The 13157-nt window shown below is 36.4% G+C and overlaps 1 protein-coding gene across 1 annotated transcript in view; it reads right to left on the bottom strand.

Moving 5' to 3' along the window:
• The window catches only part of LOC143060787 (matrilin-1-like), a 40147-nt gene extending 29919 nt beyond the window's left edge, over window positions 1–10228 (bottom strand). Inside the window, exon 1 of the mRNA XM_076233639.1 lies at window positions 10114–10228. Within this exon, the coding sequence (XP_076089754.1) occupies window positions 10114–10228 (115 nt within the window). The remainder of the gene's footprint in view (window positions 1–10113) is intronic.
• Window positions 10229–13157: the final 2929 nt, after the last annotated feature.

The raw sequence follows: 13157 nt of genomic DNA, 5'->3' as shown, positions 1-13157 counted from the left end.
CTGACTTAGCATTTAAAGTAATAATAATAAATAAAATAATAGTGTGGTTCAAAGTATGACGTGATACATAAGTACAGAGTCACGTAAAATGTATATCACAAAAAAAGTTGGTTAACAGTAAAAGTAATATTAATGAATAAAATAATTTTGTCATTCAAAGTATCACAAGATACATAGGTACAGAGTCACATCATAAAATAATTTTGTCATTCAAAGTATGACAAGATACATAGGTACAGAGTCACATCATAAAATAATTTTGTCGTTCAAAGTATGATGGGATACATAAGCACAGAGTTACGTCAAAAGGATATCTCTAAAAACAGACAACAGTAAAAGTAATATTAATAAAGACAAATAAAAGAATAATATAACACGTAATTAAGATGATAAACAACGTCAGTACGCAAAATCTATACTTCAAGACCATCGTGTATTATTTGTGAAGTTGATACGGAATATTTATCAACAAGTTCTGGGTACCTTCCGATGAACTTTTTTAGAAAAAGGACGAGACGTTCTTTGACATACCCCTGGTTCATCAACTTTCTGCTCAGACACTGGTGACGTTTTACAAAGTCTGAGTAGGAGCTGCAAGCTCTTGAATACCGAATAAGTTGGGAAATGTATATTCCATATGCAGGTGAAGTTGGTATGTTGCTACTAAGGTGGGGGAAATTGATAATTTCAAAATCAAAATCGTCTCGTTTGTCATAGATTCTGGTACTAAGATGACTGTGTATGTCAAATTCGAGGTATAAGTCTAAAAATGAGGCGGATGAAGCCGTGTCTGTTGTCTCTTTAATTTCTAGTTCTGGTGGATATATTAATGGAACCCAATCAGAAAAGTTTGGATTGTTAATGGAAAGAACATCATCAATATATCTGAAAGTGAAATTAAATAACCTGGCTTCTTTGATCTTCTTGTTTTTGACAAGTGTCTGAAGGAACTCCGATTCATATGAAAACAAGAAGAGGTCAGCAAGGAGAGGCGCGCAGTTCGTTCCCATAGGAATGCCGACAGTTTGTTGAAAAAGTCTACCTCCAAACTCAACAAATATGTTGTCGATAAGAAACTCCAGCATACTGACCACTTGTTCTTTTGTGTAGCAGGTTTTACCTTTTTGTTTGTCACTATTAACGAAATATGCCTTATGAAATCCCAAAGTAATAAATTTATAGCGTATGCTACCATTTTTATGTTGAAAGGCATTGTGGATTATTTCTTTTAGGCGATTTTTCAATTTCACATGGGGAATGGTGGTATACAGGGTTGAAAAATCAAAAGTTTTGATAGAACTAATTTCAGAAATAGACCGAGATTTAAAATTGTCTAGAAGTTCTTTAGAATTTTTAAGAATCCACATATGGTTAATACCACTACGCGAGTAAACAGTTTCACAGTATTTCTGAAGACCCTCTTTCACTGCGGATAAAATTTTAGTCAATCTAATGGACAATTCTTTAGTGGAACATGAAGATGAGCCAGCAATATACCGTTGTTTGTACGGAATTTTATGAAGCTTTGGTATCCAATACAAACAAGGTAAGTCCTCCGATTTGGTGTTCAATGTAATGTTTATGGAAGCCATGAAGGACTTATGATTTGCTAAAATCTCATCCTTGTCAAATGATATGTCTTTGTATGTGGGATTACCTGAGTGCTCCTTTATACCCAATTCTTTTACAAGACATTCGTAGTAATACGATTTACATACAAAGACAATATTATTTGAAGCTTTGTCCGCAGGAACAACAACATACGTATCATGAAGAGATGATAGACATTTCATGGCCTCTTTGTCTCTGAAAATGGACTTTGGTCGATCGTTAACACAGTTTTTCAACTTGTGAATGCGACGTTTTATCAGAGACCTGATAGTTTTAACCCATTCTGACAAAGTGTCCAGTTCAACTTCTTCTCGTTTAGCCCATGCTCTGGCGTAGTCCTCAATGGAATCCATAATTATTTTGAAGTTATGGTTCCAATTGATGTGTTGGGGTTCTCTAAACTTAGGACCATGAGAAATCACCTTTCGGAGATTTTCATGTTGAATTATGTTTAGATCTCCAGTTATAACAAACCCTCATTCAAACCAATACAAACTTGAAGCTATAATTTCGGATATTGCAAGTCACAGACATGTCAAGCCAGTCCGCATTGGCAAAGATGAAAAAGAGAAAAGATCTTTCCTTAATCTTTCCTTTGCCAACAAAGGTCTAGATGGCGTCAACTTAGGCAATATCCTTCATCATAAATTAGTTCAATCGAAAATACCTCTTTATTTTAAAGACCAGTCTGTACCAATCATTTCTTATATCTATACCAAACCTATTGCAACTAAAATTTTCAATTACAAACACGTTTTGCAGGATCTCGATGTTGACGACTTCAAGTCTAAACCTCCTGATTGCACTTGTGCTAGTTCCCAATTCACATATAATCCTGCTGGCCACGTTATTACCGGTGACCTCAACATTGTTAATAACACTTCTCTACGAAATGTGTTATCGAAAGGTCCGAAATACCGTGAGCCTAAATCCATCCATTGGAAATACAACTTTAAAATTTTGATGGATTCAGTCGAGGATTATGCCAGGCAATGGGCTAAGCGCGAGAATGAAGACGTAGACACTCTTTCCGAATGGATTAAGGCAGTGAGGTCGTTGATACAAATCAGAATTACGAAACTGAATGGGTCTATCAATGCCCATGCTACGTCAATCTTTAAAGACCCAAATGTTGCAAAACACTTATCCTACCTCCATGACAAATTTGTTGTTGTCCCCGCAGATAAAGCCCCAAACAACATCGTTTTGGTGTGTAAAACTCATTACATTAACTGCTTGATAAACGAATTAGGTATTGACAATTCACTTGGAAACTCAACATATACCCTCACGACACTTACCAAACAGGAAATCCTAGATAATGACAGGTCTGTTCTATGTTCCTTTGGAATTTCGACCAAAGATCAAAAACTGGATCTTCCATCACTGTTTTTGATACCTAAACTACATAAGTGTCCTTACAAACAACGGTATATTGCTGGGTCTTCCAAGTGCTTCACGAAACCCCTTTCTAAATTATATACATCTATTTCATCAGCAATCAAAGAAGGGATTCAAAGTTATTGTGAAACTGCCTATTCTAGAGGTGTCGTGAATCAGATGTGGATACTTAAAAATTCCAAAGATCTTTTAGGGTACATACAATCTAACTCTCTTTCATCTTTTAACAGTATTAAAACATTTGACTTTTCTACTCTTTACACAAGTATTCCACATTCCAAACTAAAAGACAAATTGAAAGAGTTGGTATTGCTTTGCTTCATAAAAAAAGAATGGCCAACGTAGATACAAGTATCTTATCTTAGGGAGGGATAAATCCTACTTTGTAAAAGAGGGATGAAAGATACCAAAGGGACAGTCAAACTCATAAATCTAAAACAAACTGACAACGCCATGGCTAAAAATGAAAAAGACAAACAGAAAAACAATAGTACACATGACACAACATAGAAAACTAAAGAAGAAACAACACGAACCCCACCAAAAACAAGGGGTGATCTCAGGTGCTCCGGAAGGGTAAGCAGATCCTGCTCCACATGTGGCACCCGTCGTGTTGCTTATGTGATTACAAATCCGGTAAATAGTCTAATTCGATAGGTCACATTCATGAAAGGGAAGGGGATTGTAGTTACGACGTAAGGAACATATCCGATATCATTTGTGAAACGGTTATTCCATAACGGTCAACCAACTCGTGATGGCGTCCGTAAAATTTACGAAGGGATGATTTCAACTTCACCATTTGGAACTCTTGGTTTAACAGCTTCCTTGTGAGCAGTAACCCTCTATCAAGAAAATCATGATAGGAAATGCAAGCACGGGAATATCGTATCAATTGGGAGATATATACCCCGTATGCAGGTGCTGCTGGAATGTTGCTACTTAGAAATGGAAAGTTCACAATTGGAAAGCTGAAATCATCTCTTTTGTCGTAAAGTTTTGTTTTCAACCGACCCTCATTGTCAATTTCTAGATGTAAGTCAAGATATGAAGCCGACTTAACTGTATCTGTAGTATCCTTTATCTCCAATTCGATGGGATAGATGCGTTCCACATAGTCACCAAATTTTGAATTGTTTAGTGAAAGAACGTCATCTATATAGCGGAAAGTAGAGTTGAAAACAAAACTTTATGACAAAAGAGATGATTTCAGCTTTCCACTTGTGAACTTTCCATTTCTAAGTAGCAACATTCCAGCAGCACCTGCATACGGGATATATATCTCCCAATTGATACGATATTCCCGTGCTTGCATTTCCTTTCATTGTTTTCTTGATAGAGGGTTGCTGCTCACAAGGAAGCTATTAAACCAAGAGTTCCAAATGGTGAAGTTGAAATCATCCCTTCGTAAATTTTCTCGTGATCGTATAATTGTAGTTTGCGTTGTGTTTTGAATAGAGAAAACGACGTCTATACAAATGGATGATTTAATGCTTGAATACAATGACGTTAACACATAGCAACCATGACGTTATATATAGAGAGCGCTAACGCGAAAAGGTACATGTATGAATCCCGCGTAATGTGATTGTCTCTATTTATCCTCGACATACTCGGGGCCGCGAGTTTGTGCAAATAAAGTCTCAATGAACAATTTATCCAAATTAAGAAAATTATCTATAAATGAAAAGAAATGAAATATTTGAAACTTTAAAGTCTATGATTCACATATAAAACTATCTCTGAATCAAGTTGCGATTGAAAATTGTTCTCAATTATAATTACAGTCTCTGATTGCGGTTTTGTAAACGCCCACTCCTTCTAAGTATTTTCGATTCATCATTGTCATTTGAATTTATCTCTAGTGGGTAGAGTTTGACGATTGGTCTATTCGTCCAAATTTTGTACGCACTATAGCTGATCTCACCAAACCATCTCCACCACGCACAAGGTCCTCGATGATACCAATGTTCCATACTGTTCTAGGCGAGTCATCATGAATCTGTACTATGTCCCCGGTCTTTATCCTCTGTAAATTATTTCCACTGGCTCTGTGTAATTCCCGTAGTGATGTTAGGTACTCCTTCTTCCATCTCGTCCGAAAGTGTTGTAGTAATTCTTGTTGTTGTTTGCTAAGTTTTAGCGCATGAGCGCAAGTTAGTGTTTTTCTAGTGTCTTTGAATTCGCTGTGGTCATTTGAAGGATACGGAAGTGTCTTTAATCTTCTGCCATACAAAAGATGAGACGGCGTTAGTGGTTCTGGATCCTTTTCATCAATGGAGATGTATGGTCGGTCATTCAGTGTGCATTCAATTTCTGTAACAACGGTGTGTAGCATATCGAAGTCGATACAGGCACGTCCTAATGTTTTCTTAAGAGAAGTTTTTGCGAGTCCAATAAGTCGCTCCCACCATCCTCCGTACCAAGGAGTCTTGCTGGGTATAAACTTCCACACTGTTCCAAATTCAATAAGTTTTCCGTGCACAGTTTCTGATTTGAATATTTTAGAAATCTCTGTCGCTTCAGATTTATACGTAGAAGCATTGTCAGATATCATTATTTTCGGTAAAGATCGACGGCTAACAAATCTGCGAAAAGCTAATAAAAATGAATGTGTCGTTAAATCCTGAACTAACTCAATGTGAACAGCTCTGGTTGAGGTGCACGTAAAATGACATATATACGCTTTTGTTTCCTTGTTGCCATTTTGTCGTACATGTAACGCTCCTGTGAAATCAACTCCCGTGACGCTGAATGGCGGGTCTTCTCCAATACGATCTTTTGGTAGCGGTGGCGGGTCAGGCGCAACATACGGTCGACTAATTATCTTCCTACAGGGAATACAATTGCGTAATGCGGTTTTCACTCTTTGTCGGATTTTCGGTATCCAATATGTCTGTTGAGTTAACGTAATTGTCCCATTTATTCCACTGTGATTTTGTAGTGTGTGTGCGTCCAAAATTATCAATGTTGTCAACGGGTGTATTGTCGGAAGTAAATAAGGGTATTTCACTGTTTCGCTATCGAGTGCATTGTCAATTCTTCCGCCGGAACGTAGTAGTCCGTTTTGGTCGATATATAACCGTAACTGACGTACAATAGGTAGTCGATTAGTATCCTTTGAAACAATATTGCGGATTTCATTCATGAAAATAGTTTGCTGTACATTCCGTATCAACACGAGTGAAGCATTTTGAATCTCGTCTACCTCTTAATGTTGGTATTTCCTATTTTGTGAAAGTGTTCTACAATTCGTTATAAAGCGCAAAACGTAAGACATTATACGAAGCAGTTTCGAATAACTGCTGAACTACTCTGTTTTGATGACTTCTTTTACAACTGTGAATCTGTCATCATTTTGTTGAATTTGCTGGTTTATTTCTTTACTTTCATTGTCTGTAATTGTTGTCATAGCAACGGAATTTCGATCCCAATGCGGCCATTGTTCTTCATGAGCTAGCCATTCCGGTCCGTTGAGCCAAGTATCATTATTCAAAAACTTAGATGAAGACATGCCGCGGGTAAGATAGTCGGCGGGGTTACAGTCAGTTGGACAATACCTCCAAGTTTTATTTTCCACAAGTTGTCGGATTTCTGTAATTCTATTAGCTATAAACGGTTTATGTATTTTCGACGAATACAACCAACTCAGAACGATTTGGCTATCACACCAAAATGTAATTTCTGTAATTCCTAAAATATTTGACACATGTTTACCTAATTTCGCTCCAACTACGGCGCCCATCAACTCCAATCGCGGCAAAGTAATTACTTTTAGCGGTGCAACTCTGTTTTAAACCATAACTAATTGCGAATGTTTTCCTTGTACAATTAATGTAGGCGCATGCTCCATAAGCTTGTTTGCTAGCCTCGGTAAAAATGTGTAATCTTGCTGTTTGTGGCGATAATCCATCGTTGTTAAGCAGTCTGGAAATTTCAACTGATTTTGTATATTTAAGATCTGTAGATAAAGTAGTCCATTGCGTAGTTACATCTTCAGGTAAGTGTTCGTCCAATCCAAAATTACGTTTCCATAGTGACTGCATTAGTATCTTAGCTTTCACTGTCACCGGACTAAGTATGCCAAGCGGATCAAAGATTTTAGACGACTGTCGTAATATTTCTCTTTTGGTTACATCTACCATGGTTGAATCTGTGTCTACTTCTGCAAATAAAAGTTTGTCGTCCACAACATTCAAGCGCATTCCAAGTATGTTGACCTCGTTACTGGAATCTAGTACGTTTTCTGTTTCAGCAAGTTCTCGTAGTCTGTTAGAATTAGAGTTCCATGATCTGAGGTTAAAGCCTCCTTTCTGTAATAAACACCTGGAATCACGGTAAAATTGCATTAAGTCGTCTTCATCAGTAAAACTAGTTAAAACATTGTCTACGTACAAATCTTGTGTAATTCTTGAAGCTGTTGGACTTATATCATCTTCAAAGTGTTTTAATAAAGTTGCATTCAGTATAAATGGTGAGCATGTAATTCCGAATAAGACTGACTTGAAACGATAAGTTGTAAACGGACTGGTTGAATCTGTTGGGTCACTTAACCAAAAGAAGCGAGTTACATCACTGTCAGATTTATGAAGTCCAACTTGCAGAAATGCCTTTTCGATATCTGTTGTCACTGCAAACTTCTGAGTACGAAATCTGGTAAGTAGCTCTGTTATATCATTTGAAATTGGTGGATATGAATTAATACAGTCATTTAAACTCGGACTTTTTGCGTTCTCTTTACAACTGCAATCATACACAATTCTAATCGGAGTAGTTGTAGAATCTTTCTTGACGGGGTGATGCGGTATATAGTGTATGCGTTGTGGCTCGTCTGCATTCTCTTTTATCTTTTCGATGAAACCACGTTTTTCCTGCTCTTTAATTTTGTCGCCATATATTTTGAATAATGTTGGTTCCTGGTTTAAGCGGTTAACGACTCTATGGGTCCTTGCTCTTGCAATCATCTCGTCTGTCATTAATTCAGGACATTCTTCAATCCATGGAAGTTTTGCAACGTACTTTCCATCCTCATATGTTATCGATGTTGATGAAAATTCTTTGATGTTCTGTTTCTCCGTGTTAAGTTTGTCGTTTTCTTGTATACCAAGGGACTCCAATTTCCAAAATCTCTAAATAACATATTCCTCTTTTGAATGACTAGATAATATGTGCAACATATGTGAATTGCGTTGTCCTCTTGTACATGTAAGTGGTCCTGATAATAGATATCCTATCTTTGAGCTCATTGCTGTCGGTCCGTCGCCTCGAACGATATTATTGTTGATTACATCCCAGTAGTGGTCTGCTCCAATGTGTAAAGAAATCTCAAAGCTATTATCCTCTGATAACGGGTGGGCTGATTTAAGTCCTTTCAAATAATGTAGTTGCTGCGAAATGTACCTGCGATTATTCTGAATCGGCGCGGCTATGGTAGGTACAATCAATACCTGTAAAGGTATTTTCTCTCCTTAGTCTGCTTCTAAATACACTGTGGCTTTATTCATGTGACGAACATTCTTGTCAGAATTTCCGAAGGCGGAGATATTGGGGGTTTCCTTTCCGTCTGGCTTGACGTTCAACTTGTCGGCTATTTCCTGCCTCATAAATGATCGTTGCGCTCCTTCGTCGAAAAGGATATGAGCGTCGGCGCACTGATTCTGTGACCATATTGGAGCGATTGCAGTTTTCAAGAAGACGGTTGAATTTTCCTGTTTAGCAGATGTATGCATGATTGGCGTGCCGTTTTCTGTATTACTTGTAATATTCTGACTCTGTGATTTTTGAATTGCAGATTCATTGCATAAACTTGTATGATGCTTACGTTGACATTTACGGCATGTGTTTTTCGACCTACATTCTGATATTTTATGGTTACCCAAACAATTGAAACATAGGTTTCTCTTCTTAACAATCTCCATTCTTGATTTGCTGTCGGTGAACTTTTTACATTCTGCAGGGAAATGTTGATCATTGCAATAAATGCACATTTTACTTTGAGAATAGTTTTTAGATTTTGATTTATTTACGTAATTTCCATTTTTCTTACCAATTCCGGCATGAAAACTTGAGGTAGGTATATCATAAGTCTCATTTCCATTAGTGCTGGCTTCTTGAATAGATATTTCCCGTTGTATTGCCTTTCTAAGATTTCCAAGGGTCCAGTCGTCGTTTCCGTTTTCTTTTGTGATATTACTTTTTACGGTAATAGGGAGCTTACCAAGCATTACTGGGATTAACAGGGAACCATACTATCTTGGCACTGTCCTAAAGATTCCAATCCACGGATATAAACCTCTGAATTATCCGAAAAATTACGGATACTATCTAATGTGTATGAGGGTGTTGGCAAATCTAAAAGAGCTTTCAAATAAGCGTTCACAATTTTGTGCGTTTTCCCAAAGCGATTTACTAATAACTCCACGGCTTTGTGATAGTTTTCGCTGGACAAGTTTAAACCATTTATGACATTCATAACGTCTGCATCAAAAAGTGACTGTAGGTACGTGAATTTCTGGACATCAGTAAGTGTATGATTGCTGTGAATGGTGTTTTCAAACGACTACCAAAAGTATTGCCACTCTAGAATATCCCAAGAAAAAGCAGGTAAGGTTAGCTTCGGCAAGCGGTGATTTTGACTAGACAGAGAACTATTTTGTGACGAAAATCTTGGGATGAATTCTGTGTTCATTACAGGACGGGTTTCGGAATTGACTTTATGCATGTTCATGACGGGGCGTGTGTTTGGAATGCTTTCATGAGATAATTCTGTACATGTACGTGTAACTGTTTGTGCTATTTTCTTATAACGGCGTAAATTTGTTTCAAGATCTAAATTATACTCATCTGCATCTGTGATTTCAACTTCTATATCTTCATCCGATGTATTTTCTAAACTCTGTTCATCACTTTTTGGAATTTTGGATCCTCAATGCTCTTCAACTTTGTACTTGTTTGGCTTTATAAATATTTTGAAATGAGCGTCACTGATGAGTCTTATGTAGACGAAACGCGCGTCTGGCGTACTAAATTATAATCCTGGTACCTTTGATAACCAATTAAGAATTACACTTTGTTTTTGCACTATAGCGTCAATAATTGGACCTGCAATGTCAATATCCATCTCCGAATCAGTGTTCAGCTCATCTAGTTTCTTGAAGAATTTCGTGACAGCGGCTCTATTTCCAGCTCGAATAGACTTGATTCTCGACGAATCCATCTTTTATCCTGGTCTTGGTGCCAATCTCGTGATCGTATAAATGTAGTTTGCGTTGTGTTTTGAATAGAGAAAAAGACGTCTATACAAATGGATGATTTAATGCTGGAATACAATGACGTTAACACATATCAACCATGACGTTACCTATAGAGAGCGCTAACGCGAAAAGGTACATGTATGAATCCCGCGTAATGTGATTGTCTCTATTTATCCTCGACAATTTTACGGACACCATCACAAGTTGGTTGACCGTTATGGAATAATCGTTTCACAAATGATATCGTATACGTTCCTTACGTCGTAACTACAATCCCCTTTCCTTTCATGAATGTGACCTACCGAATTATACTATTTACCGGATTTGTTATCACATAAGCAACACGACGGGTGCCACATGTGAGGCATGATCTGCTTACCCTTCCAGAGCCCCTGAGATCACCCCTAGTTTTTGGTGGGGTTCGTGTTGTTTTTTCTTTAGTTTTCTATGTTGTGTCATGTGTACTATTGTTTGTCTGTTTGTCTTTTTCATTTTTAGCCATGGCGTTGTCAGTTTGTTTTAGATTTATGAGTTTGACTGTCCCTTAGGTATCTTTCGTCCCTCCTTTGTCGTCATTTCGTTTTCGATGTGTTTTGTCATTTGATTTTGCCATGTGATTAGGGACTTTCCGATTGAATTTTCCTCGGAGTTCAGTATTTTTGTGATTTTATTTTTTTCACACAACTATCCAAAGAGTTCAAGTAATATGAATTTAAGCACCTGTTAAAACTGAGTCACCATACGTAAAAGTAAAATCACAAAAATGTTGAACTCCAAGGAAAATTCAAAAAGGGAAGCCTAATCAAATGACAATATCAAAAGCTCAAACACATCAAACGGATGGATAACGAATCATCCATCGTTTAGTCAGCTATGAAAGGTCCCACATGAAAAAAAAACTTGGAACAAAGCAAGCAAAAAGTCCAACAACATGATTTAAGAAAAAATAATATACACAAAAAAGATAAATCAGACAGCAACTTACGACAACCACTGACTCACAGGTTCCTGGTTTTGGACAGGTAGATACACCCTTGGTCATGTTGGTTTCATATCGAAATGTCGGGTCTAGTAAAGTTAATGGTTACGAAATATGATGTACAGATGGTTAATGATTGGGATATCTAAAGGTTACGCAAGAGACATTGAATAATCACTTGAATTTATTCATTTTTTTTAGAAGAGTAAAATAGTAAGTGTCTCAGGTAGTGGTAGAATCTCCTGTTGCTTCCTAAGAGCTAAATAAAATACCCCTAATGTGTGTGTTTAGTTCGTGTTGCTCGGTCTTTATTTTTGTATAGTGAGTTTTAGTATAAGTTATGTTTGTACCTCGTTTCGACATTTTGAGTAAGTTCAATTCCAACTGGTTTTTTTAATAATTGATACTTACGTAGTGTTGTTACACCACTGCCCCAATTTAGGGAAGGTTTGACGCTCATCTAAATATTTAATCCCGCCACATTCTTTATGCGCCTGTCAAATCAGTGGTTGTCGTTGTTTCATGTCTGTCATTGTAAATTGTTTTGTCATAAATTAGGCCGTTAATTTTATCTATTATTTGATTGTTTAACTATTATGTAATTGTTCATACTCTTCACGTCAGGGACTTTTATTGCCGACTATACGGGTTGCGGTTTTCCCGTTCTAGAAGGCCGTGCGGCTGCTTATAATTTTTACATCCACTTCGTTTAAACTTTACTGGATATTTGTCTCTTGACAATCAAACCACGTCTCCTTATTTACACTTATAAAGATTTTAATTAGTACTTTCGTTATTTTCACATTTGAATGTGTTTATGTTTGTTTTTCAACGCAATTTTTTACTTTAAATTATTTTTTTTTAAGTCTTCCTGTTTTGTCAGAACTGATTTAAATTTTGTAAATCTTGTTTTTCAAATTTGACGTAGTTGTTTTTACCTTTTATTGCTTAAAGCTCAAACCATTTGTATTTCTGGAATTATCTTAAACTGTTCCAGAATTTGTCAATGGTTGTCTTGTATGTTCGAAAATAACATATTGTCGAGAATTTTTTTTTAAAGTATCCAAACTGGATTATTTTTGTATATCAAAGATATCGCGAAATCTTTTTTCCATGGTGGTCGTTGAAGAAAATCTGCTGGTATTAACTATAATTCTATACAAAAATTGTTCCAATTCTTGAAAAATGTCGATGGTCAAACCTTCGAACCATCACTTTTTTGGTAACCTTAATTGTATATGTATAGGTTTCGTACAAGATACCATTTTGTGCAAAAATAAATATACAAATTATGTTCACAATGTACAAAATGTTATTTGTATAAACACTGTCGGAAAAAAATATAATTTGTACAAAATTCAACTAAATTAACTTACAACTTGTACAATGATTTATAGTATGAATATGTTATAAAAAAAACATTGATATACACTATAGAATTTGAGTTTAACGACCACATAAAATAAACCTTGTTAACAAAATACACAAATTAACGTAATTAATACATGCATGCCTGTTAATTCTGTCAATACAATAGATATTGGTCCTTAGTGACAATTCTAATAGAATATTAAAAATTGACATCACTGACAATTAGGATGACACTGACGTTGAAACACGAATCATACGTGCCTAGAACTGTGGGCTGTTAAGCCAACAGATTCAAATTCCTTAGTATGATCATGCCCCAACTGATCCTCGATAGATCTGATGGAATTTAAGCATTAAAAGACATCTTTCTTCACAGCACTTGTTTCTAAGCTTCAACTTCAACTTTAACTACGTGTAGCAGTTAATAAGCTTTCAAAAATTGTCATGGTTTTCTTTCATGTTAATGCAAAGAGGGGAGCCATAAATGTTAAAAGAATGAGATGTTGTGCAATTGCTGATGCAATAATTAACTCACAAATGTT

The sequence above is a fragment of the Mytilus galloprovincialis genome, chromosome 1, assembly GCF_965363235.1.
Source record: "Mytilus galloprovincialis chromosome 1, xbMytGall1.hap1.1, whole genome shotgun sequence".
NCBI classification, from domain to species: Eukaryota; Metazoa; Mollusca; class Bivalvia; order Mytilida; family Mytilidae; genus Mytilus; species Mytilus galloprovincialis.
The sequence above is the reverse complement of the archived record's forward strand: the minus strand, read 5'-3'. Positions and strand labels throughout refer to the sequence as shown.